Genomic DNA, 20,691 nt, shown 5'->3' on the forward strand with positions numbered 1-20,691 from the left:
GTGCATGTGAATGTTGCTGTCTTCTGAATATTCTTCAGTTTAATTCTACCTCTCTTAAAATATGGGACTCAATCTTACAGGTATGTTATGATTGGTACAGAGTAGAACAGGACTTGACATCTCTTGTTCTATACTTTTACTAGTTCTAAAATCACATTAGCTTTCTTGGTAATCAAAACCCATATGTATATATATATTTTTAAGTATATTATATTGATTATTCTGTTACAGTTGTCCCAATTTTTTTTCCCTTTGCTTCCCTCCGCCCAGTACCTTCCTTCCCTTCAGCAATCCCATCCCCCTTAGTTCATGTCCATGTGTTGTGCCTATAGGTTCTTTGGCTTTTCCCTTTCCTGTACTATTCTAAACTTCCCTGTCTGTTTTATACCTACCAGTTATGCTTCTTGATCCCTGTACCATTTCCCCATTTCTCCCCCTTTCCATTCCCAGCCGATAACCCCCCAGATGATCCCCATACCTATGATTCTGTCCCTATTCTGGTTGCTTGCTTAGTTTGTTTTTGCTTTTATTTTTTAGATTCTATAGTTGATAGTTGTAAGTTGTAAATTTGTTGTCATTTTAATGTTCATAGTTTTCATTATCTTTTTCTTAAATAAGCCTCTTTAACATTTCATATTATAATGGCTTGGTGATGATGAACTCTTTTAGCTTTACTTGCCTGGGAAGCACTTTATCTGTCCTTCTATTCTAAATGATAGCTTTGCTAGATAAAGTATCTTGGTAATAGGTCTTTGCCTTCCCTCACTTTGAATACTTCTTGCCCGTCCCTTCTTGCCTACAAAGTTTCTTTTGAGAAATCATCTGATAGTTGCCGAGACCTGCGTACCTCGATGTCAAAAGTAAGGTACCTGAGAAGGGGGCAACGTGGAGATTAATAGAAAAAACACAGACACAAGATTAATGCAAAGCGGGGGACCAGATGGTCCATTGCCCTCAGATGGAGAGACAGTGATACCAGCCTGAGTCCACCAGGTTTATTTACAATGTTCTTTTACATCAGCTACTGACATCAGCAGTCTTGAGGTAAAACTAACAAGTGAAACTTCTAAGAAACAAACTGATGAGAAACTCCTGAGAAAGCTGTAGGTGGAGTGTTCTTAGATATCTTGCAAGTAGCTCTTGCTCTAATCTAATAGTCAGGATGTTCCCTGCTCCTGCTGTGTTTCCAGCCCCCAGGGCTCCAGCTTTCTTTATCAAAAGGCTGCATGTTGCAGATATATTCAGTCAGGCAAGACTTGCAAATACCTGACCCTCAACAAATGTAGACAATCAGGCAAGACCTTGCAAATACCTGATCCTGGCCAAGCAAATTGGCCTTCCTTTTGTAACTTCAGCTTTCACGATCCCCTTCAGATAGTCTTATGGGAATTCCTTTGTAGTTAACTTTGCTTTTCTCTCGCTGCTTTTAAGATTCTCTCTTTATTTTTAACCTTTGGCCTTTTAACTATGGTATGTCTTGGTGTGGTCCTCTTTGAGTCTAGCTTGTGTCTAGCTTGTTTGGGACTCTGTTTGTCCTGGACATGTATGTCTGTTTTCTTCACCAAATTTGGGAAGTTTTCCTTCATTATTTTTTCACATAAGTTTTCGTTATTTTGCTCTTCCTCTTCTCCTTCTGGCACACCTATGATTGGAATGTTGGCACGTTTAAAGTAGTCCCAGAGGTTCCTAAGCCTCTCATTTTGTTCAATTCTTGTTTCTTCATTCTGTACTGGTTGACTGTTTATTTTTTCCTTTTGTTCCAAATCATTGATTTGAACCTCAGATTTCTTCACCATTGGTTTTGTGTGGATTTTTTTTTTGTTTCACGTAGCATAGTCTTAATTTCTTCCCATATTTGTGTGTCGTACTTAATCTTGTCTGTCAAGTCAGTAAGCATCTTTATCACCAGTGTTTTGAACTCTGCATCTGTGAGGTTGGCTATCACCTCATTGCTTACTTCTCCTACTGGAACCTTGATCTTCTCTCTATTTTGGGTCATACTTCTCTGCCTTCTCATTTTGGCCGCCTCCTGTGTGGGACAACCTGTTTCACCACATTGTGGCACTGTATTTGAGGGAGGGGTCTGAGAAGGAACAATGGCACTTGCTCAGAACTCTCCCCTTTTCTAGGCACTTCTCCAGCATCCTATATGGGAGTGGCACCCTTCTAGCTGTTGCCCTGGTTATGGTTCTTAGAGGGGGTGGGTTTGCAGACGTTATAGGACTGGGGGGGGCCTCTAACGAAATGGACTCCACTGAGAGACAGGCAGTTTATTTTACAGCCTCAACTCCCACTGGTTTTCATAGTCAAAAGCAATGAGGCTTTATTTTCCCCGGCGCTGGATCCGTGAGCTGCATGGCTTGTTCTGTAGCTGGGATCGTTCCCCAGGTGTGCCTCCCAACTTTTATAATGTGTGACTGCTCTTTCCGCTGACTTGCCACAGCCACAGGCTTGCTGCTGCCCTGCTGCCGCCACCACCACCACCACACCCTGTCCTCTCTACCCCTCCTACCTGTCTTGCTGAGTATTGCTCTTTTATATCTTTGTTTGTTGGACTTCCATGCAATTAAATTTTCTGGTAGTTTTGGTTGTTTTTAGTTTTGAAGTAGTTGTATTTCTTCTTTTTCTTTTTTTCTGTTTAAAGGGTTTCGTTTATTTTTAGATAGAGGGGAAGGGAGGGAGGGAGAATGGGAAAGAAACATCAATGTGTGGTTGCCTGTCACGCACCCCCAAATGGGGACCTAGTCTGCAACCCAGGCATATTCTCCACTGGGAATAGAACCAGTGACACTGTGGCTTGCAGGCTGGCACTCAATCCACTGAGCCACACCAGCCAGGGCATTGTATTTCTTCTTATTGTTCTGGAGGGTGATGAAGCGTGTCTATGCGTCCATCTTGGCCAGAAGTCAAAACCCATATTCTTAACTAACATTGTGCTTACTCTTAATTTTTTTTTAAATACCAAAGAAATTGCTTTTTGCTTCTCATGAGCCATATATCTCCTATTGAACTTGCACAGTTGATAGTTTGAAGAGTTTATATATTTGAACCAACATGCAGGATCCTACTAGGCTTTATGTAAGGAAATGGGGTTCACACAGTGCTAAAAAATCAGAATCAGAATTGTTTGTTTAGGGATTCTTGGAGTCACACTTTGTTTACTCTTCACAGATAAGGATGTGGCTTTGTGATACCAAGTTTAGTTTAAGAATCAGAAGAGCCCAATGTTGGTAAACATTAAGTAGAAGGACATAGGTTATTAATGAATGGTATTTCAGAATGGAGGTATAAGACTTGAATCCAAAAAACATGGTTTTGCAAAAAAAAATTTCTATCTCCTCTGAGACGCCAGTTTGTATAGATAGTTATAGGTCTTGTCAAGGACTCCAGCATAGATAAAGGGAAGCGCCACTGAAATATTCTGTACCTGTGTTTGCCCTGTATGATGACCTTGCATCCATTAATATTTGTATTGGCTACTAACATTGGGTTACTGATAGATCTTTATGTGTGCCCATTTGTAGACCACTAGAAAAGTTTGCAGCTTTAAATTTTGCTTTATAATGAAAAAAGAAAACTTAATTGCATAATTAACATAGGAGATCATCTTTAAAAAATACATGAAGGTATCAGTATGTTGGCCTATAGGAATGAGTGGATGAAATCATCAGTGTATAATCATTTAAATGGTTAAAAATTGCTATTTTTATTTAAGGCTTTGTTTTCTTTCAAGTTTGACTTTATAACTTAATATAAACATCTTTCATCTTAAAGCAGAACCTGGGTGCTGTTACCATATCATCTTCTTCGGTTGCTTTTCTCAAAGGGTGGGAGAGCTGATGGGAATTTAAACACAGGTTCAGACTTTGCCAAACTGGCTTGACGTTGGTAACCAACGTATGGTGAAAGAAACAGATTAAAGAAAAACACAGGCAGCTGGTAAGGAACCAGTAGGCAAACATTGTTCATTTTTCGATGTAGGCATTTGTCAACTCTGTACAATGTATAGACATTCTAGAGAATAGAAAATCTTGCTGGGAAAAATGTTAAGTTCCATGCTGTTCCTTAAAGTCATTGCAGGCAACATAGGTATCCTTTTGAGGCAGGTTCTTTAGAAAAGAATGTCAGTGTTATTCTGTGTGTGTGTGTGTGTGTGTGTGTGTGTGTGTGTGTGTGTGTGGTTTTTATTTGCATCTCTCTGATGGCTAGTGATGTTGAGCATTCTTTCATATGTCTATGGACCCTCTGTATGTCCTCTTTAGAGAAGTGTTTGTTAAGGTCCTTTGCCCATTTTTTAATTGGAGTGTCGGTCTTCTTGGTGTTGAGTCATATAAGTTCTTTATATATTTTGGAGATCAATCCCTTGTCTGAGGTATCATTGGCAAATATATATTTTCCCATATGGTTGGTTCCCTTTTCATCTTGCTGATATTTTCTTTTACTGAGCAGAAACTCTTTAGTTTGATGTAGTCGCATTTGTTTATTCTTTCCCTTATTTCCCTTGCCTTAGGAGATATATCAGTGAAAATGTTGCTACGTGGGATATCTGAAATTTTCCTGCCTACTTTTTCCTCTAGGACTTTTATGGTGCCATGGCTTACATTTAAGTCTTTGATCCATCTTGAGTTTATGCTGGTGTATGGTGTAAGTCAGTGTTACTCTTGAAGCACTTCTCAAATTTGGTAGAGAAAGGAATTATATTGGGATTAAGGCCACAGGGAAATATTTCATTCTGATATTAATTTATGCAGTTATTTAACAAATATTTATTAACCATCTACTATTAGACAGTAACTTGGTTATTTAGTTGGGATATAGAGATTAAGTCCTTTCCATAAGAAGGCAGTAATAAAAATATAACCTGCTATAGATAAGAAAATGTTATCAGGACTCCCAAGAAAAAGGTGCACAGGGTGTTAGAGCAAAGGAACATATGACTATGTATTTGATCATTGACCAGATGCCTAAAATTATGATATAAGCCTTAAGTAAAAATGATTTTCCAACTTCTGGCCAAAATGGAAGCATAGGTAGACATGCTTTGTCTCCTCGTACAGACATTACATGGATCACAACTAACCTCAAAGCAGTAAACAAGCAGAACTGCCAGAAAATATACCTGTATGGAACTCTGACATCCAAGGTTTTAAAGAAGAAAGATTCATCCAGACAAGTAGGAGAGGCAGAGACAGGAACTGGGGTGGAGAGGACGCAGTGTGGCAGAGTTGGCAACATGACAGCATCAAGGCAGTGGTAGCAGCTGTCAGAATGAGCGGGCCCACATTCATATGTGACAAATAAAAGCCCAAGGGACACCTGGGGAGCAATCCCAGCCCCAGGCCAGACTTGGCAGCCCAGGGTTCCAGCACTGCGTGAATAAACTACAAAGCTTCTGGATATGAAAACCAGTGGGGGTTGGGGTAGAGGAATAAACTCCCGCTCTCTCAGGAGAGTCCATTTAAGGGCCACCATGGCCCTAGAATGTATGCAAACCCACATACTCTGGGAATCACCACCAGGGCAACAGCTAGAAGGGAGCCAGTCGCATGCTGGAAATGGGTGAAGTGACTGGAAAAGGGGCCAGTGCTGAACAAGCAGTGTTGTTCCCTCTCTGACCCCTCTCCCACGTATAGTGCCACAAAGCAGTGAAATGAGTCGCCCTGCCTTGGCCAATACCTGAGGAATACCTAATGCTCTGCCTCTTAAAGTGTAACAGGTGCACCAAGACAGGGAGTCAAAGCAGCTCTACCTAATACACAGAAACAGACAATAGGGAGGCTACCAAATTGAGGAGGTAAAGAAATATGGCCCAAATGAAAAAACAGATCAAAACTCCAGATAAAGAACTAAACGAAATGGAGATAGTCAACTTATCAGATGCAGAATTTAAAACACTAGTAATAAGGATGCTCAGAGGAATGATTGAGTATGGCCACAAAATAAAGGAAGAAGAGAAGATTATAGAAAGTGAAATAAAGAAAAATATACAAGGAACCAACAGTGATGGGGAGGAGCCAGGATTCAAACCAGTGGTTTGAAATATAACAAATAAACATTCAACCAGAACAAAATAAAGAAACAGGAATTCAAATAAATGAGAATTTAAGAAGACTCTGGGACATCTCCAAAAGTGCCAACATTCAAATCATCAGGGTGCCAGAAGGAAAGAGGAAGAGCAAGAAATTCTAAACGTATTTAAAAAAAGCTAATGGAAGAAAACTTCCCTAATCTTGGTGCAGATAATAGACATACAAGTCCAAGAAACACCGAGTCACAAACAAGTTGGACCCAAAGAGGACCGCACCAAGACACATCATAATGAAAATGCCAAAGGCTAAAGATAAAGAGAGAATCTCAAAAGCAGCAAGAGAAAAGGAGAGGTACCTACAAAGGGGTTACCATAAGACTCTCAGCTGATTTCTCAAAAGAAACTTTGCAGAAAAGAAGGGACTGGTAAGAAGTGTTAAGTGATGCAAAGCAAGGACCTACAACCAAGATTACTCTACCCAGCAAAGCTATCATTCCGAATAAAGTGCTTCCCTACAAGGTAAAGCTAAAGGAGTTCATCATCACCAAGCCCTTATTATATGAGATATTAAAGGGACTTATTTAAGGAAATGAAGAAGATCAAAACTATGAACAGTAAAATAACAAACACAGCTATCAACTGCATCTAAAAAACAAAAACTAAGCAAACAACCAAAACATGAATGGAATCATAGGTATGGAGATCATATAGATGGTTAACAGTGGTGAGGGGTTAGGGGGAAACGGGGGAGAAGTTACATGGATTAAAAGCATAATTGGGAAAAAGTCGACAGTGGGATGATAAGAAAAATAAAGGAAGTGCAGAAGCCAAAGAACTTATATCCATGGCCTATGGACATGTACTCAGGGGGGCATTGCTGGAGTGAAGGGGGCGGAGGGGGACAAAACGGGAAAAGAAGATGGGACAACTGTAATAGCACAATCAATGAAATATACTTTAAAGAATGATTTTCCAATTATATCAGTGTATATTAATTTAGTCTATTCTGGCACTTAACTAATCTCCTCATGAGAAAATTCTGAACTAGAATATAATCGGATATACATAATGACTAGTACCTTCCTCATAGCTTATAGCAAAAAATGGTGCTTGTGGTCAAGATGATGGCATAGTTAAACATGGCTCGCCTCTTGACTCAACCATATCAAAATTGAAGCTAAAGTATAGAACAGTCATCACTCAGAACCGTTAGAAATCGAGTTGATGGGAAGTCTCACAGCTATGGGATTAAAGAAACCACATCCTTCCAGACTGGTAGAAGAGGCACAAATGCATTATGGGCTGGTCTCTCACATGTGGTGGATAAAAATTTGGAGGTATATCTCAGGAGCAAGGATTCCCAGCTCCACATCAGGCCCCCAAGCCCTGTGTTCCAATGCCAGGATGATAAGTCTCCACAACTTATGGCTGCAAACCACTGGGGATTGAGATGGTGGAAGAAACTGCTGGAGCCCCAAGCAGTTAATCTTAAAGAACCCACACACGGACTCACCTGCTCAGACTCACTTCTTTTGAGCCCCAGCACCGGGGTGGCAGCTTGAAACGCACCAGTGGCATACAGAGAGAAAGTGAAGTGTCTGGCATCAATACCAAAGAGGCCATTGTCTTTTCTAAACACTCCTCCCATAAAGGCAGCAAGCTAGTGTCATCTCTCAGACTCCATCAACTAGCTTAACACTGTGACCTACCTAGGAGGTCCCCAGAGACTGCCCCTCCAAGCAAAGAGTCTACCCAAGCTGCTTTTCCATATGAATGGCTGGTCTTGGCTCATGCTTCACAACTTCCTAAATCCTCACAGACAAGCCGCAGGTGGCCTCAGTGGGCCTGAGGCCCAGCTCTAGCAGCAGCCACCCTAGATTGACAGCTTGGCTTCATCTGGGAATCTCCAACCCAGCACAAGTATTAACCATCTCATATTGCTTTATAGCTCAGGTAGGGTGGCCCCAGGCAAAACACTGCTGGGGGCTGACCTTGACCCGCACCACCCAGGAAACCCCAGGACCTGCACACCCAGTGGATGGCTACAGACCACATCAGAGCACTAGCACCCTTCCCCTACACAGCTGATCCTCCACTGAAGGCAGAGGTTAGTGGTCAGTGGTCACAACCAGTCCTTGCAGCTGAGTAACATGGATAAATCCCTCCCATTGACCTGCCATCAACAACCAAAGCAACCAAAGTTCAAGAGAAGGGTATACTCACCCCACATGAAGGGAGCACCTCGAGTACCCTGCTTGGGTGATAGGGGAGACTGTGCCATTGGACCCCATAAGGACAGCTCCTTCATTAGGTCAGACTACCAAGGCATGGAATCAAAACAGCTCTACCTAATATATAGAAACAAACATGGAGAGGCTGCCAAAATGAGACAGAGAAGCATGGCCCAAATGAAAGAACAGGAAGAGCAAGAAATTGGAATCTATTTGAAAAAATGATGAAAAAAAACTTCCCTAATTTGGTGAAGGACACAGACATGCAAGTTCATGAAGCACAGAGAGTCCCAAACAACAGCAGTGCAAAGAGGCCCATTTAAAGGCTTGTCATTATTAAAATGCCAAAGGTTAAAGAAAATGAGGGAAATCTTAAAAGCAGCAAGAGAAAAGAAGTTAGTTACTTACAAAGGAGTTCCCATTGTCAGCTGATTCCCAAAAGAAACTTTTCAGGCTAGTAGGGATTGGCAAGAAGTATTCAGAATAATAAAAACAGGGACCTTCAGCCAAGATTGTGCTACCCAGCAAAGCTATTTAAAATTGAAGGGTAAATGAAGAGCTTAGCATAGAAGAAAAATCTAAAGGAGTTCATCATCACCATATCTATATTATATAAAATGTTAAAGGGACTTATTTAAGAAAGTATGAACAATACAGTGGTAATATCTATCAACAATTGAATGTAAAAAAAGAAACTTAAGAAAACTAGAAGAGCAGATATGGTATCAAGAATACAGAGAGTGTTTTCATGGTTGCCAGACGGCAGGGGTATGTGGGGGCATGACTTAAGGGGTGAGGGGATTAAGAAGTAAAAATAGGTAGTTACAGAATAGCCGTGGGGATGTAAAGTACAGTATAGTAAATGGAGTCGCCAAGGAAGTCATGCATGATCCACAGACATGAACAATGGTGGGGGAATTTCCCGAGGGTGGGAGGGTGCACGGTGGAGGAGGGCAAAGGTGGAAAATTTAGGACAACTGTAATAGCATCATCAATACAATATAATTTTTAAAATGTTATATGTGATTTTTAAATTGTTACTGTTAAAACAGGATAATGCCTCAGGTGTGACATCAGTATGATTTGCTCAAAATCAACACTTTTTTTCAAATTTAAAAAACAACATCACCATTAAAAAATCTTTATTTTAGAAGGTATGCATCTGTGACAAACAGTGGGAATCTATTAACCTTCACATCCATTACAAGTTAGTTTTTTAAAACAAAAAATTTAGCATGCTTACAGTAAATAGAATGGATAAATCCAACAACGCAGCAGACCTGTGAACTGTGCAGGCATGTATAGCAAGTATACAGAGGCCATTTATTTGGTCCATAAGTACAGTACAGTCACATTTGAATTTTACAAAACATCCAATATAAATAACCTGAAACTGTAACAATATACAAAAATTGGCTTTTTACACAGACATTCCAGACAGTACAACTTCAAAACTTGTGTAAATTAACATTATTTTACATCAGTCAACATAATGCCAATTAATATTTAAAAACAAATTTCATCTCATAGCACTTGATACTTTTGGAATCTGTTTTGGTCAGGAATGTGAAAATGCTTAGATTTAGGCTAAAAATAATTCTTTTTTTTTAACCCAATTAAAGGCATAATATGACCTTTATTTGTATTTATCACTAGGCATCAACTTTACTAAACCACAATATTTAAAACTATTAAATAATATCTGAGGTTATTTACATTAAAAAGGCAACATGCATTGTGTTGTTCCATCTCATGACTGGTTATACAACTGCTTTGTTCAAAGGGTTTTAAAACTGTATTTCAACTTTTCATACAGCATACTGCAAGATGCCTGATAGTTCTAGCAAAATAAGTGCTGTCAAAGGGAGCAGATCATCTACAAGTCAGTCACTGGTTTCAGTTTTTTCCTTTGAAACAGAGAACATAACAAACAACCTGGTCCTGCCCAGACAACATAATGCAGTACGAGGGTTCTGTTTAGATGTTTTTTCTGTTCAATCTGTTGCTATAACATCAGGCTCTTTTGATCGCTCTTTGTTCTGATACTCTCTTTTTCATAATTTCCTCTAGTGACTTCTTTCTTCACTGATGTCAGCATTATTTGAAGGACCCTCTTCATGTGAATTAACTGAGCACACCATCTTGCTCTTGTGCTGTGGATGTGGAAGTCTGAGCTCCATCACTCCCATTGGTTATGCTGCACTTTTGCTAGGCCTCACTGGCAACTTCAAATTCAATCCTTTCCTAGGAGTTCACTATGAAAGATGTTGATCAATAAAGTGTAGTTCTGAAGGAAGTCATCTGCTTGAGGCCAGCTCCCATTTTCTAATTCGAAATTATGACAACTTCTTGTGATTATTAGCTTCTGTCTCTCCCTCTTCTGGAGATACTAGGGTTGTTCTTTTCCCATCTTTAATTTGAACATCTGGTGCTACCACAGCAAATTTTTCTTTCATAGCCTTGTAATGTGAGAATGGTCACTTGGTGGACATTCAGGCACAGTCTCCTCTGGCCCGCTGGCACATATGTAACAGTTAGGGTTGGGAGGATCCAGTGTACAACTCACAAGTAGCTGCTTTCTTGGGTTTGGTTTATTAAAAAATACTGTTCTGCTGGCCTATTTTATTGATAAAATTTTCAGTCCTTCCAATACTGTTAACCCAGCATTCATTGCATTAGTATTGGCAATAGTGGAATAATGTTCCGTTACATTGATACGCTCTTCATACAAAAACTATGCATCCTGAGATATGTAGCAGAGGTAACAAAATTTATTGCAGATGGGTTATACTTGTACCATACTACCTCAGCTCCATCCCCTTTTTTCTGCTAAATGAACTCTCAAAGTCCCAATGCTCTTTGCAAGAAGACATGCATAGCCCCTCACATCTAGAACCTGCTGGTCTTTCAGACCTAACAGGGGTTCATTTTGATGATCTGATGCATTGGTTTCTTCTTACTGACTATGTACTTCATCCCAGTCCAACAGAACCAGAGGTTTTCTTTTCCACATAGTTTGTCCATTGTCAACAGATACCTGATATCGTCTTTAAAAAGCTTGGTAAAAAGTTTAACTGGATTATATCTTATTAGTTTAGTCCATTTCTTTGTGGAAATACATTAATATCACCATCTTCATTCAAAATTACTACCTTAAATATTTATGTGCCATAAATACTGTTATATGTCTTGGAAGTAATTTTGCTCTTCATGGTAAATATCCTCCTTATAATCTTGTTACTCTAATAAATTTTTTACAAAAATACCAAGAAACTATGGGTCTTTTTAGATCTGATTCCAGAAATTGTGAATTATTAATGATAGAGTAATTGTTTTTGCTATACAAGAATATATTCCTATAGGAATTGGTAAACTTTTTGTAAAAGGACTGGATAGTAAATATTTTTGACTTTGTAGGCTACATAGTCTTTGTCTCTAATACTGAACTGTGCTGTTTTAGCTCAAAAGTAGCCATGCCTATACATAAAGGAATGAACATGGCAGTGGTCCAGTAAAACTTTATATCCAAAAGCAGGTGTCTTGAAAATTTTGTCTATGGGCCATTGTTTGCTAATTCCTGCTCTATGAGAAGGAGGTTAGTTAACAGTACATAATTTCCCAAAAGGAATTATTGTATTTTTCTCACTATAAGATGCACCTGACCATAAGACACACCTAGATTTAGAGGAGGGAAGAAGAAAAAAAATATTCTGAACCAAATGGTGTATTAAATATTTAATAAAATATAACAGAATAATATTTCAACCATGTAAAGTGAACAGCAGTCTGTTGCTGTAGTTTGTGGAATGGGGACGCAGAGGTAATTCCAGCAGGCAGAATGAGTGATCAGCAACAAACAGAGGGCTGTAGCTCGCTCAGGCTATCAGCGAAGACTAGCAGTCCAACCATTCCTTCTATTGGGTTACAAAAGGTGCTAAAAATAGAATCAATAGGATGTATGTGTATAGAATACATTCCTTACGGGATTATGGAGCAACATAGCTTCTGCGGATAGTTTAGACATTAAACTATTAAGCCTACAATACTAAACTACATTTTATCTAAAAACTACAAAGCAAGGTAATAAGTGACAAGGGTCCGTTCCACCTCAGGTATTATCACTGTGGGAAAGGAGACACTGTACCGTAGGACCCCTTTGTTCTCAGGAGCGTGTGACCTGGCTACCAGGAGCTGCATGCAGCAGCTGGCATCGGCAAGACTCGTTTGTAAGTTCTTGCAGGCTGAGTCACACACCACCTGAACAGTAGGGCTTGTATCCAAGCCCCCCTGCGGATGCCATCTGGCTTTTCACAGTCAACAGCGGTATTAAGAACCATCATCACTGTTATTAACAAACGAGGAGAGACTTTAAGGTTCAAGTACTCTTCTAGTTTTTTGGGAACCCCATGGAACTCATCATCATTACTGTCAGAATTTATGGGGGCCTTTAATAACAGGCATTGAGGAAGTTAAGAGGTATCACTAGTTGTAACAGTCACTGAGAGTATCACTATCCTAGTTACAGGTTCTGACAGACTACCCCCAGTGCCTGTTATGGCTAGTGATGACCCTTAATCCACTCAGTGCCTATGTTACTACTAGAATAGTGACCCCACCATAACTCCCTTTATATACTACAAACTTCAGCATTTGTGGCTGCTCATCCAGTTACTGCTGGCCTCCTCACACAGAAATCTGGTGTGCACTGGAAACAGTATGGAGGTAGGCAAGAGTTGTAGCATCTAACAGAGCCAGTAGCCAGCTGAGAACATATTGCTTCAGCTTCACCCATCTGCCTCTTGTGATTGGCAGAGCTTAAGACACAGTGATTGGTGACTAGAGGCGGTTCTACTAACACAGACCCCACCCAGTGTCAAAGACAATTGGTAATTGGCACTATGCCTCATACCCGTTATTAGCCTCAGCTGATTCGACAGGTCAGCGGTTGTAGCTGAGAGTGTCAGGTGGCTCTTTGCCCTTTCCCAGGTACCAGGTGATGGGCAGAGGCGGATGGCAACTGCTCAGAAGCCCTGAGATTCAGCAGTAAAGTGGGACATTTAAGCCTCTCCAGGGGTTTCGTGTAGGCCCACCGCTTCCTCTTCTAACAGCTGTTGCCACAGCTGACGGGTCAGGTAATACACATCATGGTCTGTGACACAATATTTGCTCCATAAGACGCACAGGCATTTCCCCCTGACTTTTGGAGGGAAAAAAAAGTGTCTTATGGAGAGAAAAATATGGTATTTATATAGTTGCCATTCCAAGGTCCCTAATTTACTTATCTGAATATTTATATATATTTTATTTACTTTTTTTTTTTTTTTTATTTTTTAAATAGGAGCACCCAGGCTAAAATGTCAAGAACTCTTGAATTATATCATGGATACAGTGAAAGATTCATCTAATGGAACCATTTATGGAGCTGATTGTAGCAATATACTGCTCAAAGACATTCTTTCAGTAAGAAAATACTGGTGTGAAATATCTCAGCAACAGTGGCTTGGTATGTTTTGAAGTTTGTTCTTGGTGAATTTTTCCTTGTGAAATAATATTTCAGTAAAAGCATAGTCAGAATCTTTCTGTATCCCTAAATGACCTCATAGTTTAATAGTACCTTAGTAAAATTGGTTATAGAATCTGACCCTAAGTCTTCATTTATTTATGTGCTTCCTAAATTATTTTCTCTGACAATTATAGAGTTGAAAAGATGTCATCTCCTGTCCTCAAGGACTTGATAGTCCAGTGGTAAAAAAAATAAGAAAAAACAAGTAAACTAAAACTATAATGTGATATGACATAGACATGTTTGGGTGCAGTGAGTTCACATATCAATGACACCCAAACTCAGCTATGGTTTAAGTAGAATGAAGAAAACCAAGTGAGAGATATGGCCTAAAAGTGAAAGCAAGAGTTCCAAGTTGAAAGGGGTGACACATTTTCAGTGTTGTAGAAGTGATAACACATAAAAGTATCCATTGGATTAGGTGGTTAGCAGGTCACCGATAATATAATGGAAATCTAAAGTGTTAGCGTAGGACATGTAGGACACAAGGAGTTCTATATAGGGTCTATATGACATAGGGCCCAGTGACTTATAATCTAAGTAGAGTGGGTCTCAGGGTGGAGTCTAGTGTTGTTTGACAATTTGTTGGTGTGTGGTACTGAGCGATCACAAAGGAAGGAAGTTTTCATCAGAGACTGAAAGATTTTGAGTATTAATTTCGAAGGTGGAACATTTCTGAGTCTGAATGGCTTTAATGGGTACCAGGAAGTAACTTGGTGTTGTTGACAATTTGTTAGGTGAGAGGTATGAAGTGACCACAAAGGAAGGAGTTTACAGTCAGAGAGTGAAACATTTGAGTTTATTGATTTCAAAGATGAGAGCATTGTGGGGTCTGAGTGGAATTTGGCTTTAATAAGGTCACATTAAGCCAGATGTCAAAGTTGTCTAATACAACCACCTCTGAAAATTTAGAATCTCAGTATTTTCAGTGAAAAGTTTTCAACTTAAATTGTGTTAAGTAAATTAAAAGCCATTTATATGTATCCTTTACTGTCAGTTTATCATTTCAGAGTGAGAAATATGTGAACATAAAACCATGACCTATTTAGTGCCATGCATTACACTGTACTATTCCCACATAAATGAAGGTGTTCTCAGCTGTTATATTAATTTCTGAGGCATCATCTGGGTTCTTTGCCATTGCTCTGAACACAGGGAGGTTTTATCCCAAACACAACCCTCATCAAATCTAGTGGCAGCCTTTGGAGAATAGGCCATTGATATCTAGGATACTTCAACAAGTCTCTCACCAAAGTGGGTTACACCCTAAGTGTTTACAATATTTGCAGATTTTAGATTGTTACTCTTAACTATGGGTTTCACTGAACAAAAAAGGCAGCCCTTTAGTCTTGTTATTGTGATTTCATCATTTGGCATGTTCTCAGAAATCCTTTTTATTTTATTTTTATATTTTTAAATCCTCATCCAAGAATATGTCTCTTGAATTTAGAGAGGGTGGAGGTGGTGGGAAGAGAGAGAAAACTTCGATGTGAGAGAAAAACATTGACATATGTGCCCTGACCAGGGATTGAACCCACAACATTATGGTGTTCTGGGCAGTGCTCCAACCAACTGAGCCACCTGGCCAGGGAAATTCTTTTTATTTTTAAGCAAAGTATCACTATTTTAATAATAAGCCTTTTTGTTGAATTACTTCTCTAGTTAGCTCCCTTCTCTGAACTTGCTTCTCTAAATAGGACCCTGCTCAGGAGGTGAAGTTAATGAAGTTAATGTTTAAAATATACATGTATAGTTGTTAGTGGTGGTGATTGAAAATAGGTTATGGATTAGATTGTCCGGGGAGAATTTAGAGTGAGATGAAAAGATGGCCTAAAACAGAGCCAATATTACCATATAAATTTTGGAATCACTTTTTTGATTTCTATAAAAAATAGTGCTAGGGTTTTCACAGGAATGGCATTGAATGTATTGAGAAGAATAGACATTTTAATACTGTAAAGTCTTCGAGTCCATGAACAAGGTATAGCTCTCCATATATTTAGAGTTTTTTTGATTTATGGAAGTTAGTGTTTTAAAATTACCAGCATGTAGAATTGGTATATTTTTGTTGGATTTATACTACAGTAGTTGGTAAATTTTACTGTTTTTTAAATTTCTATTTCCTTATTTTTCAGTACTGTTACACAGTACAGCTGATTTTTGTACCTTAGCCTTGTATCCCAGGACCTTGCTAAAATCACTTAATATATCTAGGAGCTTTATTTTAGATTTTGTGGGATTTTCTGTTTACACAATCATGCCATACACAAATGCTAGAGAGTTTTTCTCCTTCATTTCTAAGCTATGTGGTTTTTATTTCTTTTTCTGTTTCATCTTTTTGGGCTAGGACCTCCACTATGATTTTTTTTTTTATGGTAAAATGAACATACCAAAATTTACTATTTTAACCATTTATATAGTCAAAGCAGTTCTACCTAATACACAAAAACAAACACAGGGAGGTTGCTAAATTGAGAAAAAAGAAATATGGCCCAAATGAAAGAAGAGATCAAAACCCTAGAAAAAGAAGTAAACAAAATGGAGATAGCCAGTCTGTCAGATGCAGAGTTCAAAACATTGATGATAATGATGCTAAGAGAAATGACTGAGTACGGCCACAAAAGAAAGGAAGAAGTGAAGGTTATACAAAGTGAAATAAAGAAAAATATACAGGGAACCAACAGCGATGGGAGGGAATCCTGGATTCAAATCAAGGATGAAATAAACATTTAACTGAAACAGAAAGAAGAAACAAAAACTGAAAAAAACGAGAAAAGGATTTGGAACCTCTGGGACAGCTTTAAACATACTAACATCCGAATCATAGGCATGTCAAAAGGAGAAGAATAAGAATAAGAAATTGAAAACGTATTTACAAAAATAATGAAAGAAAACTCCCTAATTTGGCAAAGGAAATAGACATACAAGTCCAAGAAGCACAGAGTCAGTCCCAAACAAGTTGGACCCAAAGAGGACCACACCAAGACACATCATAATTTAAATGCCAAAAGTTAAAGATAAAGAGAGAATATTAAAAGCTGCAAGAGAAAAGAAGAGAGTTATAAAGGAGCTCTGATGAGTATCAGCGGATTTCTCAAAAGAAACTTCGCAGGCAAGAAAGGACTGGCAAGAAATATTAAAAGTGATGAAAAGCAAGGACCTACAACCAAAATTACTCTATCCAGCAAAGCTATCATTTAGAATGGAAGGGCGGATAAAGTGCTTTCCAGACAACGTAAAGCTAAAGGAGTTCATTATCACCAAGCCCATATTAGATGTTAAAAGGACTTATTTAAGAAAAAGAAGATCAAAACTATAAACAGTAAAATGACCACAAACTCACAGCTATCAGTAATTGAATGTGAAAAACAAAAACAAACTAAGCAAACAACCAGAACAGGAACAGAATCATAGGTATGGGGATCATTTGGAGGGTTATCAGCTGGGAAGGATAGAGGGAGAAAAGGGGAAATGGTACAGGGATCAAGAAGCATAATTGGTACGTACAAAATAGACAGGGGGGTGTTAAGAATAAAATAGGAAAAGGTGAAGCCAAAGACCTTTCATGCATGACCGATAGACATGAACTAATGGGAAGGGATTATTGGAGAGAATGTGGGTATCAGGCAGGGGGAGAGGGGAGCGGCAAAGGGAAAATATTGGGACAGCTGTAACGCCGTAATCAAAAATATATACTTTAAAAAATCATTTTGTACACCTGAAAGTAATATGCCAGTTATATTTCAAAAATATTCTTTAAAAAAGGAAATACCTGATAACAATAATATGAGCCTCTATTTCACGAAACTAAAAACAAACCCTAAAACTTCAAGAAAAGCAGAAAGACATGAATTTGAGAACAGAAAATATAATAGAGAAAAGTTACTGAAACAAAGTTAATTTTTTGAAAACATCAATAAAATCTAGAACCTCTAGCTAGTGTGACTTAGTAAAAAGAGAGAAGACACCAATAACTGATATTAGGAATGGAATGGGGCATAAATACATATCCTACAGCTATTAAAAGAATAATAAAGGAATACTTATGAACAGAATTTGACAACTGAATTTAAGTGGACCAATTTCTTAACCACACACTATCAAAACTTACCCCATATGACATAGATAGTTTGAATACTTGTGTAACTATTAAAGAAATTAGATTTGTAATTTAAATCTTTTAACGGAAGAAACTGAGAACAAGGTAAGGATATCTGTTCTCACCATGTACAAAAAAACATTGTACTGGAGGTTCTAGTCAGGGCAGTTAACGAGAAAAGGAAGTAAAAGGCATACGTATTGGAAAGGAAGAAATAAACTGTTCTGTTTGCAGATGGTATGCTTGTCTATGCATCAAGTCTCAAGGAATCTACATTTAAAGATGTTATTTGGGCTTTTATTTTATTTTCTTAACTCCAGAAACTCCTTTTTAATATGCTGTTTTACTATCTGCTCTTTGACCTTTTTCTGTTGTTGCATTCATGAAAGAAGCGAATTCATCTAGAGGCATGCACTGAAGCCTTTTTTAAAGTTGGACTCTAGTCTTTTCAGACTTGTTGAATGTCCTATGCCAACTTTTTACCACTTATTAGGGGAGTATGTAGGATTCTTTTAGAATTGAAATAATTTCCCCCAACTAACATAAAAACCCTGAAATTTGAGCTTTAATTAGAGACAGCTGCATTGTTGGCTTTTCCTCCTGTTTTACCTGTACTTCTGCCAAGTAACAAGAGGGAAATGATAAAGATAAACCCTCCTCTTTTCTGATCGCCAAATGTATGTCTATTAACTCAAGTGTTTACCATTATTTAGGTATTGTACATAGTAGAAAAAGTTCAGGAAGCGCTGATACAGTGTTCTATAAATTAATGTCATATATGATAGGAATACTTGGAAAAATTATTTTCCTTACTATTTAATGTTTGAGGTATTTATATTATCCTTATTCTTTTGTATTTTATATCTCTGATTTTAAATTATTTCTGCAGAATCATGACATACGGTAGAAAAGGAAGCTGCCCATAGGTGTTATGACTCACTTTACTGAAGACTTTCTAATTATCTCTTTTTGGGAAGAACCTGCATTAACAGCTTTGCTTTTTATTGTATTGGGAGATAATTCTCAATACATCTCACATTTCTGCGTATCTTATGAGCAGAGACACTGCTTTTTTTCCCAGACTATTTTTTTTAAGTGTGTTTGTATTGTGAGCCTTGGAATATAGAGATGATGATAGAAATGATTAATGGCTTCCTACACAACTAAGGGCAGGTTTTCTTTTAGCCCATTAACTATTGAAAGCTTGGGGTTTCTTTCCTGTAATGTAGCTCACTGTTTGCATCTATTTCATCTGTCACTCTTCATATTGCCTTTGGGATTGAGTAATTTATGCAAAAATGAAGTTACCGTATTTTTATGAGAAATAAATTGTCCATTATTAGTCGAACAGCATTAAAGCAAAATAAAACTGTGGAGTGTGCACCCTGTGAAGTACTTTGTTAGGCTTAGATGAAGAAACAGGATTAGAGAAGTTAAGTAGCTTATCTGATGTCTGGCTCTTAGTTTCCATTCTCTGCTGCCTGAAGTTGTTCCTGTCTTGAGTGCAATTTGTATGAAATACAATTAAATATGGATGGAATGCTTTTAATGTATTAAATATAAATTAGCATAACTTAAATCTTTATTCTATGTGGAATTATTGAAATTTAAACTGAGTTGTGACATTTAAGTTATGTGACTTGTTTTATTTTTTTTTAAACATAATACATTTTTGTTTTTTAAGAATTGTTCTCTGTGTACTTCACGCTGTATCTTAAACCTTCACAAGACATTAATAGAGTTCTAGTGGGTAGAATCATTCAAGCTGTGACTAAAGGATGCTGTTCGCAAACTGATGGATTAAATTCCAGATTTTTGGATTTTTTTCCCAAGGCTATTCAGAATGCAAGGTAATCTAATCTCTTTTTGCTTTGTTTTATTGAAAATTCATTTGATCTTGAAAGACTTAAGTTTTAGATTCAATAGCTAAAAATACTACTAATTTTTAAAACTTGGCTTGTTATAGTAGAACTAGTGAGTTAACAAGGGAAGTGTTAGCTAGGTCCAACACTTCCTGAATATCCAGTATACAGAACATGAAATGTTGTTCCTAAGTGAGAGATCTGTCTTGCTTTTCTATTGACAGGAAAAGCTAAATACCCTTGAAGTAGTTTATTTTCCCCATTTTTGAGAATAAGAATAAAATAAAGTATATTTTGGAAGTGTCAAGATCTTCCTTTTGTGTGGTATCATCCAGTTTTTAATGTGAAACATTTAATAAATGATAAGATATTACAAATCAGTTTTGTATGATTTGAGACAATGTTTTAGTAGCAGGGAGGGCTAATAGGAGTGATCTGTTAGCACCAGAGAAGAACTAGTTTTTTGTTGCTCTGTAGTATTGCTGGAATTTTTTTCTGAATAGTTCTGAAACTGAGGTTATTGTTACTTGAACATTAGATTTTTCTTTCAGTGTGCTATTAATAATTGTCTTCAGTTTTGTGTACTTTTTTCCTGTTAAACCAAGTTGAGTCTGTTTATTTTTTATTGCAGACAAGAAAAAACTTCTGCAGGTCTAAATCATATCTTAGCAGCATTTGTTATTTTCCTCAAGACTTTGGCTGTTAACTGTCGAATTCAAGTTTGTGCTTTAGGAGATGAAATTCTTCCTACCTTGCTTTATATTTGGACTCAACACAGACTTAATGATTCCTTAAAAGAAGTGATTATTGAATTATTTCAACTGCAAATTTATATCCATCATCCAAAGGGAGCCAAAACCCAAGAAAAAGGTATAAAAGAAGTTTTTGTTGTTTTGAATTTGTTTCTT

The 20,691-nt window shown here is 37.9% G+C and overlaps 1 protein-coding gene and 1 pseudogene across 1 annotated transcript in view; one reads left to right on the top strand and one right to left on the bottom strand.

Moving 5' to 3' along the window:
- ATM (ATM serine/threonine kinase) overlaps positions 1 to 20,691 on the top strand; it is a 173,680-nt gene that overhangs the window by 6,626 nt on the left and 146,363 nt on the right. The window contains exons 5-7 of the mRNA XM_090265885.1: positions 13,598 to 13,762; positions 19,606 to 19,771; positions 20,415 to 20,653. Coding sequence (XP_090122011.1) covers positions 13,598 to 13,762; positions 19,606 to 19,771; positions 20,415 to 20,653 — 570 coding nt within the window. The remainder of the gene's footprint in view (positions 1 to 13,597; positions 13,763 to 19,605; positions 19,772 to 20,414; positions 20,654 to 20,691) is intronic.
- LOC150018838 (SUMO-activating enzyme subunit 2 pseudogene) lies at positions 10,254 to 12,596 on the bottom strand (annotated as a pseudogene).

The sequence above is a fragment of the Furipterus horrens genome, unplaced genomic scaffold (assembly GCF_987537825.1).
Source record: "Furipterus horrens unplaced genomic scaffold, mFurHor1.1.pri manual_scaffold_2, whole genome shotgun sequence".
Lineage (NCBI taxonomy): Eukaryota > Metazoa > Chordata > Mammalia > Chiroptera > Furipteridae > Furipterus > Furipterus horrens.